Source organism: Podarcis erhardii (genome assembly GCF_964252035.2).
Source record: "Podarcis erhardii genome assembly, chromosome: 8".
Classification (NCBI taxonomy): domain Eukaryota; kingdom Metazoa; phylum Chordata; class Lepidosauria; order Squamata; family Lacertidae; genus Podarcis; species Podarcis erhardii.
The window spans coordinates 70,164,434-70,182,195 of NC_138499.1; the positions used below are offsets into that span (position 1 = coordinate 70,164,434).

At 44.1% G+C, this 17,762-nt stretch overlaps 2 protein-coding genes across 3 annotated transcripts in view; one reads left to right on the forward strand and one right to left on the reverse strand.

Annotated features, from left to right (window-relative positions):
* Nucleotides 1–14,686, forward strand: LOC309348060 (N-acetyllactosaminide beta-1,6-N-acetylglucosaminyl-transferase-like). 2 transcript variants are annotated; one of them, XM_081873137.1, is made up of 4 exons: nt 1–2,006; nt 5,239–6,530; nt 8,294–8,380; nt 10,160–14,686. In XM_081873137.1, exons 2-4 carry the CDS (start codon nt 5,585–5,587, stop codon nt 10,348–10,350), a joined length of 1,224 nt encoding a protein of 407 aa, XP_081729263.1. In that variant the 5' UTR covers nt 1–2,006; nt 5,239–5,584; the 3' UTR covers nt 10,351–14,686. The 2 variants fall into 2 exon arrangements, with proteins under 2 accessions (XP_081729263.1, XP_081729264.1); XM_081873138.1 differs by lacking the exons at nt 1–2,006; nt 8,294–8,380 and having other exon boundaries at nt 4,166–6,530.
* Nucleotides 12,254–17,762, reverse strand: part of LOC309348049 (UPF0489 protein C5orf22 homolog) — a 19,954-nt gene continuing 14,445 nt past the window's right edge. Inside the window, exon 9 of the mRNA XM_081873119.1 lies at nt 12,254–16,669. Within this exon, the coding sequence (XP_081729245.1) occupies nt 16,528–16,669 (142 nt within the window). The 3' untranslated portion in view covers nt 12,254–16,527. The remainder of the gene's footprint in view (nt 16,670–17,762) is intronic.

The window sequence follows — 17,762 nt, forward strand, 5'->3', positions numbered from 1 at the left end:
GCTCCTGCCAACCTAGCAGTTCGAAAGCATGTCAGTGCAAGTAGATAAATAGGTACCACTCTGGCGGGAAGGTAAACAGCGTTTCCGTGCGCTGCTCTGGTTTCGGTGTTCCGTTGCGCCAGAAGCGGCTTAGTCATGCTGGCCACATGACCTGGAAAAACTGTCTGCGGACAAACGCCGGCTCCCTCAGCCAGTAAAGCGAGATGAGTGCCGCAACCCCAGAGCCATCCGCGACTGGACTTAACTGTCAGGGGTCCTTTACCTTTAGCTAAACTGTTGCAGACAGCAGCACAACACAACATACTTGCTGTTCTCATGGTTTAAACCCCAAAGTTGTGGAGCTTTGTAAAAAAACAAAATGCCACCCCCCGCAAATTTTTGATTGCCATGCTTAAGATCCAGGATAAAGCACCAACTTTCGGAAATCCCCCCTGGATCCTGGTAACGTCTGGGGAAAATCTGGACGTGTGGCAAACCCTAAGTGCCATAACTGAAATTACTGTCACAATTGCCTAACCAAAAGCTTGAAATCCCTCCTTTGAAATCCCAGGTATGGCAGCCCTATCTTCTAGTGTAGAGCTGTTATATTCACTGCCTAAGTTTTATACTTTTGGTTTTCTGCACATCGTTATGAGATACTATAATGCACATGCTTTATATATCCTTTTAAATACAAAACAAAACGAGTTACTGCCGACCCTATTTATCCAGGGGTTCCTTTTTCCTTTCAAATGCAAACCTTCAACAAGAGAAACTTGACGTTTAGATTTATAACCAGTTTAAGTAATACTGTTTGCATTTAGTTCGGGGTTGGGGGAAATAAACACCCAGGTTTTCTAAAGTCTTAGGACTAATTTGCTTGTCACCCCTGCAGGTAGTGTGGGATCAAGCGATGTAGAGAAGGTCTGTTTGGATTATTTCGTATTTTCTAAGGTGCTGAGCCTTTGCTGGACAGCAGAAGGTATTGCATGGACATTATTGGATGTATCATTTGATGTTCCTGTTTTGTTTCTGAGGAGTTCTGCAAGTAAACTTTGAATAATATTTTCATGGGCCTGGACAATTATTTCTTCCAAAAGGAGTCAGTTCTTATGCTTCCAGTCGCTTCAAACTGTGCAATATTAACACCTGCAATAAGACTTTCATATTAAATAGCTTTTTGTATGCTTGGAGGTGGCTGGAGGGAAGCTCCATTCATCCGACAGCTCAGTCCTGGTTGCACAGTGAGGAAAACTGACCTTTAGAAATATTGTGGGGGTTTTTTTGAGAACAAGCTAAGAAAACATTTGCTTGCGAGCAGACCAAAACATCTTCATTATTCCAAGTCTTGCCTCATTCATTTCCTCTAGAAAACATTTCCTCTTGCTGTGTAATTAAACCGGGAGGTATTTAAGGTACTTCTTCAAAGTCGGACGGTTTCTAGCTCGTCTAAGAGAATGCCCAGATACGTATTCCGGGCATGGCAAAATCAATAGCAGCGAAGAAGCATCAGGAAACATCACCAGGGGTTCACAAACAGGCCAAATGAAACTCGCTTAAATTATTGAAGCACCAAGGTCTGACTCAAAGCTGCGGCGTGTACAGATTATTAATGCTAAGATAGATGTTGGCATATCATGCACATTGCTCCCCAGGGCAAAAAGCAGGACTCAGCCAAGCTAACGCGCAAACTGCTGCAGTGTTTGGTCTTTGTAACACATGGGAAGGGTGTGATTTGTATACTTCTGCTTGAACCCCTTCCTCAGTGCTATTGCCCCAGCTCAAACCTGATCAATATTGGCGCGACCTATCCCCTCCCAATACTGGTTTTCTGCAGCCTGCACCATGCCTAGGGCCAGCTGCTGTGCTGATTTGTAGCAATGGAAAGATGAAAGGGGTTAAATTCTGCACTGCTTTGGCTTGCAAGCCTAAAGACTCCGCCCTAGTATTCTTGGGCTTCTGCTCCCCTGTTCGGTTCTGTGTTTATTGCCTTTCAAGTGAGAATCAAGACCCTGAGGCCCTGAGTTGTTTCCAAGTGAGTAAACAACTACTTCTTCTCCTTCTCCTTCTCCTTCTCCTTCTCCTTCTCCTTCTCCTTCTCCTTCTTCTTCTTCCCCCGCCCAGCCACTCTGGGCGGCCTGCAGCAAAATATTAAAAATAATAAAATGTCACAGACATTCAAAACTTGGAACAGGGCTGCCTTTCTAAAAGTTGTGCAATTCTCTACTTCTCTGACATCTGATGGGAGGGCTTTCCGTAGGGAGGGCACCACTGCCGAGATAACGCCTGTTATCTGCGGGGTGCTCAAATCACGTGGTTTATTATTTGCTGCAAACTGATCCAGGATTCGAGTGTGCTGAACTTGCAGTATTCAGGACACAACTGCTGCTGCTGCCCGCCCAAGACCTCTTTCAGTTTCATGTCTTGGTCCAAGAAGTGGGAATTAGGTAATTGCTCATTACAGTGCAAACATAATCAGTTGCGCTGTTGCAACATGTGAGAGAAGACGGCATTAGTATTGCCAAAATCTATGTGATCTGGTGCCCAGTGCCGGTCTGTTCCCGTTGCCCCAGGGCTATCTATCTATCTATCTATCTATCTATCTATCTATCTATCTATCTATATTATATTCCTCCTTTTCCCAGCTCTTGGACTGTCTCCTTCAAATCCTGGGTCAGTGGGAAAAATTTACATGTTAACATGGCTACAGGCAAGCAGACCCAAGGGGCAATATATATATGTGTGTGTGTGTGTGTGTGTATACACATACACATACACACAGATATGTGTGTATATATATATGCAAATTTTACATAATAAATTCCAGTTAAAACATATCAGTCACCTTGCATTTAGGATTCCCTGAATCCCTTGACTCCACCCTTTTTTGGTTTCCATTTCCCATTCCACTTTGTAATCGACTTACCCTTTTGAGTATGCATATACCGTACTTTTCCGTGTGTAAGACTAGGGTTGTTTTTTTTTAACTAAAAAATAATGTTAAAGGGGGGGGTAGTCTTATACACGGGGACAATCTCCCCCCATTTTCTTAATTTTGAGTCCCCCCAAATCTTATACACAGGGTGGGTGTGTGGGTGTGTGTGTGTGTGTGTGTGTATATATATATATATATATATATATATATATATATATATATATATATATATATGATGCTCCCACCCTAACTTTAAGAAATAATGCCTTAGCTTGCTTCTCCCCCTTGTGTGTCACCATGTCTTTTTGATTGTAAGCCGTGGGGCAAGGCGTGTCCTACAACTAAGACAGCTCCTCAAACAGAGTCCAGGCCTGAGAGAACGATTTTCAGCCAGTTTCCCTGCTGGGAATAGCCTCCAACGTCTCTTTTGAGAATCCCTTGCTGTTTGTGTGCGCGCTAGAACTGCCTAGTTTCCCTGCAGCAGCAAGTTCGGGGCGGGGGGGTGGGTGGGAGGGAGAGGACATAGGTCTCTGTTTGTGTGTAAGAAATGTCTTTTTTTGCCTGCCCCATAGGATCATCCCCGGACACAGTCCTGGGATCCTTGGAACATGCAAAAACCTTTTCCAGCTACACTTGGGCTACACTTTCCACCCCTGCAGACACCCAAGTGAGAGAACCAGTTTTTGGTTTGCTGAAATGCAAGCTCCCCCTTTCCCCCACTTCTTTAAAAGTTCTTCTCCTGGACCAGTGATAATCTTCTTCAGCCCACCAAACTGCATTTCCTTGTGTGCAGCCTTCCAGTGAGGTCTTGGCGGCTGCTGCTGTTGCAAGGCAGGGGTGGACGTGGTCCCATGTGGATGGATTTATTAAGGGCAGAGCAATGGATGCAAATCTTCCCCTGTGCACATTAAGCTGCGCAGCCCTGAAAAAGGCAGAGGTATGCCCTCCTCCCCATTTCTCTGTGAAAAGCAAGTAAGAAGCAGGATCACAGTTGAAAACATACGTTTCACTTGGGGGGGGGGGGAGTTGAGCGCAGGATAGGCCCCAGCGACAGATGTGGCCCTGAGAAGAGGGCAAGGCTTGGGGTGGAAGATACATAGGCCTTAACGGTTACATTACCCCCCCCCCCCAACTCCAGCCTGAGGTGACCCACCCTGTCCTGTGTTGTATCTTTCCACATCTCACTGGAGTATTATTTTATTTTACTTTCTGAAGCCCTAAGGAACTTAGAATTGATGTGGAACATTTTCATTTTTAAAAAAATAATATTTTTTATTACGTTTTCAGTTTTATCATAATCACAGTTTTAATACATAATTCAGTAAGTCTAAGCATTGCTCTGACAGAGCATCGACCTCCCCCCGCCCCTCTTTTTGACTTCCATACATGCTTACATTTTTCTTAGCATTTCTATGACTTTTTTACTTTCTCTCTTGTTTTTTTATTTTCCCTCATTAAATGTAAGTCAGTTCCTTATATTCTCATTACGAAACATTTCAACTCAAACCTACAAACGTTTTCAGATGTTTACAATGTTCTTTCATATATAATATAGATTTGCTCCAGTCCTTTTGAAACAGTTCGTCGCGCTGATTCTGGATCTTCCCCGTCAGCTTTACTAACTCTACATATTCCACCATCTTACTCCTCCTTTCTTCCAATGTTGGAAGTTCCTGTAGTTTCCATTTCTGAGCCAGGATTTTCCCCGGGCACTCTGGGCGGCTCGCAATGGAGTGTTAAAAACAATACAGCATTAAATAATAAAAACTTCCCTAAACAGGGCTGCCTTCAGATATCTTTTAAAAATAGGATAGCTGCTTATTTCCTTGACATTTGATGGGAGGGTGTTCCACAGGGCGGGCGCCACTACCGAGAAGGCCCTCTGCCTGGTTCCCTGTAACCTCACCTCTTGCAGGGAGGGAACCGCCAGAAGGCCCTCGGCGCTGGACCTCAGTGTCCGGGCTGAATGATGGGGGTGGAGACGCTCCTTCAGGTATACAGGACCGAGGCCATTCAGGGCTTTAAAGGTCAGCACCAAATATTTGAAGACACAGCACCTATCCTTGTTTTGCCAATCTTTGTTCTAACATTCAAATTCTACCTTTTTTGTTTTTTGCCACAGGCGTATTTTCCCTCTGCCTCCCCCCCCCCCAATAAATGAAGTAAGGAATTGCTCCAGAAGCTTTTCTTCCAACACCCTTGCTTCAGAGGAACCCCATTGCTTCTGCATGCTATTCTCTGACCCACCCCATCTCCTTCCTACTGGAGTATCACATTTTCAAGACTTCATATTGGTTTGTGTTCCTTTTTGTCCCATAACTCAGGAGCACAGTGCCCTTTCACGGGTGAGGTGGAGCCACTGAACTTTGGGGGAAGAACTGAAGAATCAAGGAGGATTCCAGTCTCTCCCTTCAGCCTTTGTGGCCGATGGTGTGCTCTGCTCGGATCAATGGTGTGTTCGGCTCGGATCCCTGCGGATAGGCGAGTAGAGCTGCTTGCTTAGCAGCCAGCTGAGGCAAAAACTACCCTGCCATCTTGGGACGGTGGACAGAAACAAAACGATGCAGGGCAGCAGAAGCACGTTGCCAAATTAACAACTGAGGGCCACAGGCGGAGCACCTTCCACTGGTGTTCGCTGTGACAAAAGCAGCGTTAATTTCCCTAGAGACGATGCTCTCTCGGAAGGCTTGTTGCATCTCTGCCGTTCTTTCCCTGAGCGGCTTGGCAGTTCTGCTTGTTCTGGATCGCCAGCGTCCCGTTCTCTCTAAACAACGGCAGCAGACGCAGAAATCTTGGGAAGGTGATTTCCTCCAGGATCATTGCAGGTCTCTGGCAGAGCAGGACAGAGCGTTTATCTGGGGGAAACACTTCCGCACCTCTTTCGGGAAGTCGTCTTCTTGCAAAGATTACGTGGCCAGCAGTCACTACCTCACGAAAACCCTGTCTGCAGAGGAAGCCGGCTTCCCCATAGCGTACGCCATCACCATCCACAAAGAATTTGGTACCTTTGAACGAGTCTTCCGAGCCATTTACGTGCCCCACAACGTTTACTGCATCCACGTGGATAAGAAGGCACCTGACGGGTACCAGCAAGATGTGAAGAAGCTGGTCGATTGCTTTCCCAACGCCTTCCTCGTGTCGAAAGCGGAGGTGGTCATTTACACGGGGATAACCAGGCTCCAGGCTGACCTGAACTGCATGAAGGACCTCCTGAGGTCCACGGTTCGGTGGAAGTATCTCCTCAACCTCTGCGGCCAAGACTTCCCCTTGAAAACCAACAAGGAAATTGTCCGGAAGCTGAAAAAATTTAACGGGAAAAACATCACACCTGGAGTTCCCCTTGTAGATCCTTATACCGTGAGGACCAAATATTCTTTCAAACCATGTCTTGGAGATCATGACGGAGAATATCCAATTCAAATGCTAAGCACCATGTATTTGAAATCAGAAGTGCCCCACAATCTGACTCTTTACCGTGGCTCTTCATACGTTGCCCTAACAAGGCCCTTTGTGGAGTTTATTTTCTCTGATGAACGGGCCCTCGATTTGCTAGAATGGTCCCAGGACACCTTTAGTCCAGACGAACAATACTGGACAACACTCAATAGGATACCAGGTACGTAGCAACATCCAACCGATTCTGATTTTGTTGGCTGGGGTTTGTTGTCGGATCTAAAGTTGCACAGGTTCTCAAGGAGCTGAATTGGTTGGAGCGTGGTGCTGGTCATGCCAAGGTTGCAGGTTCGATCCCCATATGGGACAGCTGCATATTCCTGCATCCTTTCAAGTGATACTGTGCTGGTTCCATGGGTTAACCGTGAGGTGAGGTCCGAGTCCAGTCCGAGGTCCAAGGTGCAGTATGGAGGCAGTCCATCAAAGCTGAAGCTGGATCCAAGGCAGGGAGTTGGGTGAGGTCAGGTGCTCCGGCAGGACAGGGTGCAGGCAGGAACTGGATACCAACCATGTTGCTCCCGCAACTTGGGACTGGGGCTGGTTGGCTTTTATCTGCCCCGAGGCATAGGGCGGCCCCGGTCCTCAGGTGACTCGCCTCTCCTGGCCTGGAGGTGAGCACTCCTCCTGTGGGAACTTAGTTCCCTCCATCTCTCTGCCCTGAGCCTCTGCAGCTCAGGAGAGGCTGGAGGGTTACCGGACCCAGAGGCGACCTCAGCTTCCTCTGATGGGGCTGAGAGTGGAGCACCTGCAGGCAGTGGGTCCTCCATCAGCTCAGGAGCCAGAGCAGACTCAGCTGGTGCCTGCACCTGAGGATCCAGCACAGGTGAGGACCCTTCAGGCTCAAGCCCCAGCCCCGGCTCAGCTGGTTCTGGAGGCGGGGAATCCTGTGCAGGCTGGGATTCCTCAGGTTCAGCCTCCGAGTCCGAATCCCAGGCCATCACAGATGCCTTCACCACATCCTGGCTCCAGTTGATCAACGCTCCATGGCTGCCACAAAACACCTTGTGCCACCTGCTTTTCTGCCTGTTTTGACCAGAGCTTCCATGCTGCACACTCCTGTTGTTCTCTCTTCCGGACAGCTAAGTGAGTGGGAGCCAAATCCCATCCACTTGCTCAGGGGACACCCTCGCTTATTTCTCATTCTGGCAACCTGGCTCACTCCTTGGGGATATTGATGAGGACACTTAAGTGGCCAGCTAAGGCCACTATCTTACAAAGAAACTGGTCTGACTAGTTCAGTAAACTCCTCTTATATAACAGCAAAGGGGGCCAAGAATTGGAAGGGACTTGGGGCATCATCCCTCAAACCTACATGCACGATGGCCAGAGATGTTATTTCTTTCCGGGTCATTCTCTTACAGGGATGTTTCTGTTTGTTTAACAGCTGGATTCACAAGTCATTAGGACAAAACAGAAACTGCTTGTACATACCCTCCAACATTTCTCCGATGCAAATGGGGATGTCCTAACTGATGATAATAATTTTACTATTTAGACACCATCCAGTATTTTCTCTACCTACCATACCCGCCAACATTTCTTTGATGAAAATAGGGAGTTCCTAAGGAAAAGTGGGACATTCTGGGATCAAATCGTAAATCAGGACAGCTTCTGTAAATCCAGGACCGTCCCTGGAAAATAGGGGCACTTAGAGGGTTTGCTTGTACACCTGGGAATTTAGGAAAACAATTTTTATAATATTTATTAAACAGGTTTGTTTCTCTCCCCACCCCTCGAGATGATGCAGACAAAACGGAAGGATTTCAAATGAAATCCCAATTACCTTGGGAGAAACTGAGATAAATAAGAACTCCCAAAGCATGATGAAATGTCCATGTTTTCAATAGACCATCTGCCACTTTTAAGATTAACTGCTGTGCCCTCACAAGGCTCATCTTTTGGTTTTGCACTCTCTCCAAATAACAGACGTCCCTGGCTCCATGCCAAATGCTACACGAGAGGGCGGCTTGAGAGCTATCAAATGGATCAACGGAACTGTTGGGAGATGTTACGGTAAATGCACAGTTTTGGCATTCTGCTCTCTAGCGCTGAGAGCGGACCCTTCTTGTATTCTATGACCTCTGTCTATACTGGGCTGTTACACCCTTCAGTTTAATGAAGGTTTCAAAGAGGTTCGGAAACAAACTTGTGGCATTTCAGAACTTGCAGTGCCTAGGCTCAGAAACACTAGCACTGACACCGTCCCGTTTCTTTCCTGGGCAATGTGCAGTTCCAAAAATGATCAGCTGGGTATTATTAATATCTATCTGGAGAATGACCACGCTTCCAGCCGAGGGCCTTCTAGCGGTTCCCTCATTGCGAGAAGCGAAATTACAGGGAACCAGGCAGAGGGCCTTCTCGGTAGTGGCACCCGTCCTGTGGAACGCCCTCCCATCAGATGTCAAGGAAATAAACAACTATCTGACATTTAGAAGACAGCTGAAGGCAGCCCTCTTTAGGGAAGGTTTTAATAACTGATGTTTTAATGTATTTTTAACCTTCTGTTGGAATCTGCCCAGAGTAGCTAGGGAGGCCCAGTCGGATGGGCACGGTAGAAATTATTGTTGTTATTAAATGCAGAGAGAAAGCTGAATGGGGCTCCTTTTGCATGATTGTTCAAGGTTATGAACTTGCAGATTACACCAAATTTCCACCCAAATTTGTGCACTAAAGTGCATACAAACAATTCCTGCATGAAAGGGGGAATATATGTACAGTGTTACTCTGCGTTCATTTTTTGGCTGCCATACTTCTCTCATTGACTTTCATGGAATAATGTTTCACAGTCAGGGTCTTGAGAATTACAACCTTAGTGGCTTGGAGAACTCACAAGTCAATGTAAATAAAGATGGTAGTGAGATGCATCTTATATTATAAAGATAGTAATTAGCCAAGCCTTGTGGTAGAAGTGGTCTGATGACCTATTTTCATGAAGAAAAACGCTGCTTCTGAAAGGAGTGGTCAAGACCATATTTCAAAAAGTAAAAACCAGGACACCACGAAAGCTGTCGAGATGTTTTTAGGAGGACGCCAACATTTTTAGGAAACCCCTTAAATCACCCCTAATTCACCTACCTGCATCATATATTTAGTCTGCAACTGCAAGTCCGCTGAGTAAAAGTTACCGTATTTTTCGCTCTATAAGATGCATCAGACCATAAGATGCACCTAGTTTTGGGAGGAGGAAAACAAGAAAAAAATATTCTGAATCTCAGAAGCCAGAACAACAAGAGGGATCGCTGCGCAGCGAAAGCAGTGATCCCTCTTGCTGTTCTGGCTTCTGGGATAGCTGCGCAGCCTGCATTCGCTCCATAAGACACACACACATTTTCCCTTACTTTTTATGAGGGAAAAAGTGAGTCTTATAGAGCGAAAATTAAGGTATTCGTTTTTTAAAACTTTAACAGGCAGTGCCTTGTGCAGACAATTCAGGATTGTCTGCAAAACCCGCCTTGAGTTTAATTCCCACATAATATAGGGTTGCCATATTGTAGGGTTATAGGGTTGCCACAACCAGGTCTCCCAAAAAGTTTTTTTTAGGAAGACCCCAAAATTGTTGAGCTTCTTTTAGCTACCAGACATCAATTCCACCTTTAAAAACCCAATGGGATACAAATAATGTATGCCAAATCATTTTTATTAGTTTTACAAATTTTTTAATCAATACCAATTTACATCACATTTAATACGATTTCCCCATTAAGTTGACTTTGCACTCTTCATTCTTTTCTCTAATTACTTCTTTATATGACCTTCTTTATTTCCGATGAAAGTACTTTTATCTCTTGACAGGTCACTATAAAAGAGACATTTGTGTCTATGGAACTGGAGACCTTGAGTGGCTGCTATCCGGTACACAACTGTTTGCTAACAAAGTTGAACTTGAAACGTATCCACCTACTGTGGAATGCCTGGAACTGGCCGTTCGGGAGAGGGCACTGAAACAGAGTGAAATACCTGTGGAGCCAAGTTGGTACCTTTAGGGGAACCAATAATGGTTTACTTTAAGATGATGAACAGAGCCAACATCCTGGAAGAGCCAGTTTAGCTTGAAGCCATGCATGTTCCAATCTTGAACATCATAGCACTGTAAAAATCCGGGGCAATCGATATATTGGTTGATATTTTTTGCTATTTGATATACTTGATTATTTTTAGGATTTTGCATCCTGTTTTGGAACAGAGTTACTATCCATTTCTCCCACCCACCAAAGAACTCAGGTATCACTTGTTAATATTTTGGGAAGTCGTTTTGACCAACAGGAAGAAAGACAGTGAATTCATATTTCAAGCTGGTTGAATTAGACTTTGATCATTGTTGCAAGTCAGGTTTCACTAAGTGGTAGTCTAGACGACTGGATTAAAACTGACTACATATCGATGCAAGATTTACTAAGGGGCCTTGTTATTTGCTGGAGGACTTGTGTCTGCGCACAAATATTGTACCTGTTTCTGAAGTGAGATCAAGGCCCGATATTCAGATATATGGGCTACCAGGATTCCTCTGTTATCTCCCACGGAAAGAAAAAACTCCATGAGTATCCTCTCCCCTTTTTTTATAATGTACATGAGTATCCCTTTCCCTTTTTTATAATGGCAGCCTCACGCGCCCCTACAGGTAATGTGGGAGCTCAAAATCGCTGCAAAAGAGCAAAACGTAAACTGCAAATAAACCCAATTTCTCTTGAAAACAAAGAGAAGATCTTCGCACATAAGGTTTTTGTTTTGTTTTTTAAAAACAGATGGTTTTTCAGGTGCAACTGAACCAGTTTTTTTAGAGGGACTGCTTATGCTGATTAACGGCAAATCATTTCCATATTTCTGTGCATCATCTTAATAATAATAATAATAATAATAATAATAATAATAATAATTTCTGTGCACCATCTAAATCTTCATTCACCTCAGATGGTTTGAAAAGGTGATGGCCGTATGTCAGGGGTAGCCGTTCAGATGTTGTTGCCCTAAAATTTCCATCATCGCTGAACATTGGACATGCTAGCTAGGGCTGATACGAGCTGCACTGCAGAATAGCTAGTAGGCACCATGTTGACTATCCCTGTAATATTTGCTAAAAGTCCAGAGGAGAAAAATTAAAAAGTGGCATTTTCTTCTTTCCCTGTTTTACCATTTATTTATTTTTTAAATGGAGACTGAAATTTTATACAGAAAGGTTTCATCCGTGCAGAAATGTCCGCCAGTTCTTTCTTGGCATCTACCGTAAGCATGAAAATGGGTCTGCTAAATATGAGCTTGAACTGGTATGTCAACGAATTATGGACATTTAACGCAGCCCTCCATTTCGTGACTCATTTACATGTAGGCCCTTGCTGTTAAACATGTTGCCTATGTTTCAGTTTTGGTCTGTTAAGTGTTGTACTTTAAAGTGGAAGAGTATTTTTTCTTAGAAAAACAAACAGATTTGCAGATATTCATTGTAATTTTTTTTGTAACAATTCAATAGTAAATAAATAGTTTGTTTTTTTAAAATAAAACTAAAAGAAACTGAATAGTTTCCCTTTACTTTAGAACTGTATTGAGGGTATCAGAATTTGTATTAAGGGTACCAGCTTTTCAACCAGATCTGGAGCTGTGCCCTTAACAGCAATCAAGTTTGGATTGGTCTGCCAGAGAAAGACAACTGCAAAGTTAAGTGTAATGCTGAGCTCCTATAAAGGAATAAAACACCGGATGAGTTAGTATCCTAGGTGATAAAAACAATATGTCTATGCCAAAAATTTAAAAGGTTTGTATTATTTTTCTGATTTTGTAATATGTCATCTTTGTTCATAGGTTGTGCAAGCTTTCTGTACTACGAAATCTACCAATGTTGAGACGCCTGTTTTTCCTTTAAAGAGAAAAAAACAACAACACAGAATACAAACATCTACTGAACACAATGCCCAAATTTTATTAAACTCTTGTGCTTGTTGTTTCATAATCCATGACTGAATAAGCAACAAAACAACCACTACAAACCTAACCATGAACTCAACAGAAGGTGGAAAAGTTGACTGAATTAAATGAGGCATGTTCCCGCTAATGTTGACATGTGGTATATTTTCAGCAAAGATATATGGTACTTATCTTTCATTCTTTGGAATAAGTGGGTGCAAATCTAACACGTAAAACCTGAGCGAGCTGGTTTAATGTTACGTTTACCGACTTGTCAATCAGCCCATCACTTATCACCAGTATGGCCAATGATGATGGGAGTTATAGCCGAACAGCATCTGTAATGTCAGAGGTTCCCCACCCTTACATTAACCATAGCTTGGCGTGATGAATAAAAAGGTGGTTATGCTTCTCTCTGGGCTGTAAATATGCTGATTTATGCACATCATGCTACGGTGTAACTCTAGGTGCCTTCCGCTCCAACAGCCCAAACAACAAAAGGTTTGCACAACAGACTTCTCTTAGCAGAAATTGGCAACTGAACAGGGGATGTGTAGGGAGAAGGGATGAATATATTTAGAAATGATGGTTGGAAAAGCTATTCTAGTGAGAGCTGGACCATAATGAAGGCTGATCGCCGAAGAATTGATGCTTTTGAATTATGGTGCTGGAGGAGACTCTTGAGAGTCCCATGGACTGCAAGAAGATCAAACCTATCCATTCTTAAGGAAATCAGCCTTGAGTGCTCACTGGAAGGACAGATCCTGAAGCTGAGGCTCCAATACTTTGGCCACCTCATGAGAAGACAAGACTCCCTGGAAAAGACCCTGATGTTGGGAAAGATGGAGGGCACAAGGAGAAGGGGACGGCAGAGGACGAGATGGTTGGACAGTGTTCTCGAAGCTACCAGCATGAGTTTGACCAAACTGCGGGAGGCAGTGGAAGACAGGAGTGCCTGGCGTGCTCTGGTCCATGGGGTCACGAAGCGTCGGACACGACTAAACGACTAAACAACAACAAGAGGAGGGAGGAAAATAGAGGGGGCATCTGGGGTGGGTGGGAAGTCAGCTTTTCCATTTGTATTTGAATTCGTATTAATTTTGTGACCATTTGTTAGAAATGATGGGAAATCAAAAATAATTGGCAACAAAGAAACCTCATGCAGGTAAAATTTGTTTCCTGCTGCACAGGGTTTTCCCACAAGGGCAGCCTTTACGGTTTGGGGGTTTATGGCTCTTGGTTGGCCTGGAGCAAGGCCAACGACAAGCCTAGGTTTAGATGACTAGTAAGCCATGATCTCTTCTCCATTGTTGGCTTAATCTTAAGTGCAAACCGGGCCATTGTCTTAGTTCTGTGGTTGGAACAATTTCCCCTTTTCCAGTTCTGGAAACCCCCAAATTCTACACATCCATCCGAAGGCGAGAAAATAGCTTTTCCATCTGAAGGTATGGCAGGGTGCCTGGAGCCAGCATCTTCTTCAAACAATTTTTGTTTTTTGTTTCATTATTTGTGCATACAGAATGCCTGACAAGGGCTATAGAGAATCGCTGGGCTTAACAGTCTAGCTATTTTAAAAATCACAAAAAGATTTACCATCACTGACAATCTGAGATATGGGGCTGAAAGGTACTGGTAGTCTATTAACGTTTTAATCAATGCATATGGGAAATCCTGTAGGTAAAGTTCATCTCTTCTTTGCTTTTGATATACATTGCAAACTGTGGCTGCAAAAATAAAACGTTAAGCAATCACTCCCGGAGATTCTGCAAGAAATATGGACTCCTTGGGTTGCCATATTTCAAAAAACCACCAAAAACCCCACAATTTTCCGATTGATTTGCTTGAGATCCAGGGCAAAAAAACACCACCTTTTGGAGATTCCCCGCCAGATGTCAATTCCGCCTTTGAAATCCCGGTAAATGGATGTCAAATAATTTTTATTTGTTCCCCAGGTTTTTAACCAACAAATAGCTTCAAGGCAAAAGTGAACATGTCATTTGCCAGCCTCCTAACTCGCCAAAACTTGGATCTCCAAGTAAAACAGATGCACACTCTCACCCAAGTGCCTGCCAACACAACCTGTTTTTTCCCCAGGAGAACAGAAGGGAAGTATATTTAGCAAACAATCCACAGTCTGCAATGTACATGTGTGGTGGACCATGTTCTCCTTGCACAGCTTGTGTGTTCTAAATGGAGGGAGACAATTGCTCCTTTCCTTCGCAGCGTAGTTCTTACAAATCTCTTTTAAATCGGAACATAAGGCAGTTATAAAGGTGCTTTCTCAAAGCACCTCATCGCTCCCCAAGAGACGGCGCAAATCGATAACCTGTGTAAAGCACCCCACCTGCTGAACTGATAAAGAATTGCAATTCCATCATTCTGAAATTATAATGCTCAAGGACCATCACTGTTAGTTTGTTATTTTCCACTCCTGTTTCCAACTAAGCAGGGAGACGGAGTAGCCTCAGCGCTGTAGGTGAATAATACTTGCGCCTGATTTTCTTTTCTTTTTAATATAGTTGGAGGGGAAAAGTGACCTCAAGACAGACTGATCTCCTGAAACGGGTATTGCCACAACTAGTATTTTGTGGGCAAGTCCCTGATGTCTGCCTCCAGACTTGCATGCAAAGGAAGGGTTCAGAGGTACAGTATGTGATTTCCACAAGAAATCCCCAAATTCAGCCTCCAGCCAAGGCTGGGAAAGATTCCCATTTGAAACCACGGAGAGCCAGAGCCAATCTGGCTTAGGACCACAAAACCTCAAGGATCACCTCTCCCCTTATGAACCCAAACACTGCAACCATCATTGGAGGTCCTTCTTTATGAGAAGACTACGAATCCATAACCACACCTTCATTACAGAGATGACAAAGTGCTTTTGAGTTCTTCCAAGCTGAACATCCCTCTTAATGCGCCAGCTCTGTCTCTGACAATTGGAGAATCTCTGGACCCAAAGTTCCTAGAAGACGATGGATGATGTATTTTTCATGTATTTTTTAAATTTTAATTTATTTTTAATCTTTTGCTGGAAGCCACCCAGAGTGGCTGGGGAAACCCAGCCAGATGGGCGGGGTATAAATAATAAATTATTATTATTATTGAATGCTCGGGAGAGAATCACTCTCTCCAAGAAATATAATCTAGCAGTTGCAGAAGCGGGGGAAAAGCAGCAGCAGCAACTTCACCTGGCACTTAAGCTGGAGTCATTTTGACGTCAAGAAAAGATGCCAACGAACCTTATCTGCCTGTCAGACTGAGAGAGCAGCAGCTTGGCTTTTTATTTACCCGTTTTAAAAAAATTAAAACTTCAGTGTTGTTATTGGGTTCTTTTTTGTAGTTGTAACTTTTTGTTGATACTGTAAGCCATCCAGAGAATATTACTGGGCAGCCTATAAAATGTGGTAAACAAATAAATTAATGACACAGGAGTAGCAACTTCTTTTAAAAAAAATATTCTATAATGTAAATAAGAGGTACTTACCCGTTGGCATCTTTTACACTTCTAAAATAAAACCACACATTTTCACCACAAATAATAGCAGTTTACTGCCACACTTTGCAACCTGCCCTCAAAATATTTAGGTACAAAGCCTTGCCTCCTAGCATGAATGCTTAGGGTTCCAGAAAATATAGATGCTAAAAAACTTAAATGTGTCAGTGTGGCAAAGAGGATGGGATGTTACACTTAAGACATTGGGTGACATTTGGATTTAAATCCTGTTCCACTGGGTCTCTGACAATATATTATTTCAGCCTAACCTAGACCACAGGGCTGTTGTTCGCAGAGTAAAACAGGACCTCCTCTTGAAGGCCAAGATCCTTTGAAAAAACGTGGGACAGAAATATGAAACTATGTTAAGTTATTCTAACGGGAACAGAGGCACACAGCCAGGATAGTCACCGCTTCTAAGCAAACGGCAATTTATCTTGAAGCAGTATTTTCGGTTACAACTGACTGGGGAAATGAATTCAACTATGTTTAAGCAAAATCTCAAACGCTAGGCTGGCTCAGTCCAGAGAGACTCCTACAGGAATATAGGAAGAGCCATTTCCCAGTCATTTTTATTCTAGGCAAACCCAAAAGGCGTCAACGCGAGAATCGATAGCAGCAGAAAATTGCGTTGAGGAAAAAAACCAAAATAAAACGATCTGCGTGGAGATTATCACAAGCGCAACCCAACCTCACAAGAAATCCTTTGTCTGCTTCCAAACGGATCCCATGGCGCAGAGAGAGAAACTATTTCGGTTGTTTTTGTCTCAAACGATCATGCTGTTCCAGCGGGACAGGGATTTTCCAAGTACTCTAAATGAACTTCCAGGTTGCCGTACGCCAGGCGCAGAACATTCAAGACCTTTTCTTGGATGAGCTGAACTTGTTCTGCGGGGCAATAGTCATCCAAACTAGATCTGTAAAAAAAGAAGAAGGAGGGAGTGCATGGCACAATGTTGTAGTTTAATCATCCCATTCTCATCGGTCTCTTTTCCAAGCCAGAATTTCAACGCTCACACTAACGTTCCTTGCTCCCCGAGGTGACTTGGACCATAACCCCAACACACGCTTTTCTGGGCGTGCACCCCAGTGAACTCTGTGGCCCATACGTCTGGGCGGACATGCAGTAAAATTGCACTTTTGGGAACCAACGATCATCACAAAAGACTAGCGCCCTGCGGGACTTGACATCTTTCCACAGGGCCTGCAAGACGGAGCTGTTCCACCAGGCCTTTGGCTGTCCCCCCCCCCCCTTCTGTAATCCTCCTAGAACTCTAGCCCAATGGTTGCCATTAATTTGATTCTGAATTGGTTTTAGAATGAATTGATTTTAGAATGTATTTCAATTAATTGATTGTGATTTTATGTAAACTGTGTTATTTTTACTGTTGTTAGCTGCTCTGAGCCCGGCTTTGGCTGGGGAGGGCGGAAGGTGGGATATAAATACATTATTGTTGTTGTTGTTGTTGTTGCTATTATTAATATTATTAGGGGCTGGACTGAGGAGGAATAGAGGGGACTGCCCCCCCCCTTCTCCTGAACCTTCCTCAGAACTGGAGGACAGTACAGTGGTACCTCGGGTTAAGTACTTAATTCGTTCCAGAGGTCCGTTCTTAACCTGAAACTGTTCTTAACCTGAAGCACCACTTTAGCTAATGGGGCCTCCTGCTGCCGCCGCACCACTGGAGCACGATTTCTGTTCTCATCCTGAAGCAAAGTTCTTAACCCGAGGTACTATTTCTGGGTTAGCGGAGTCTCTAACCTGAAGCGTATGTAACCCGAGGTACCACTGTATAGATTTAGAAGAGTGGTTTGCAGAAGGACATAGTTCAGAGGCGGCAGAGAGGAGAAGCTGGGAAATATTGGGAGAGGAACAGCAAGCAGCAGCAGGGGAGAGACAGCTGAAAAGACTCAGTGTCTTTGGAAAGCATTCCTAACCCCCTCTCTCCCAGAACCAGCTGGGCGTTGAGGGCGATACAGCAGAAAGCTCAGAGGCAGAAAGCTCAGCTT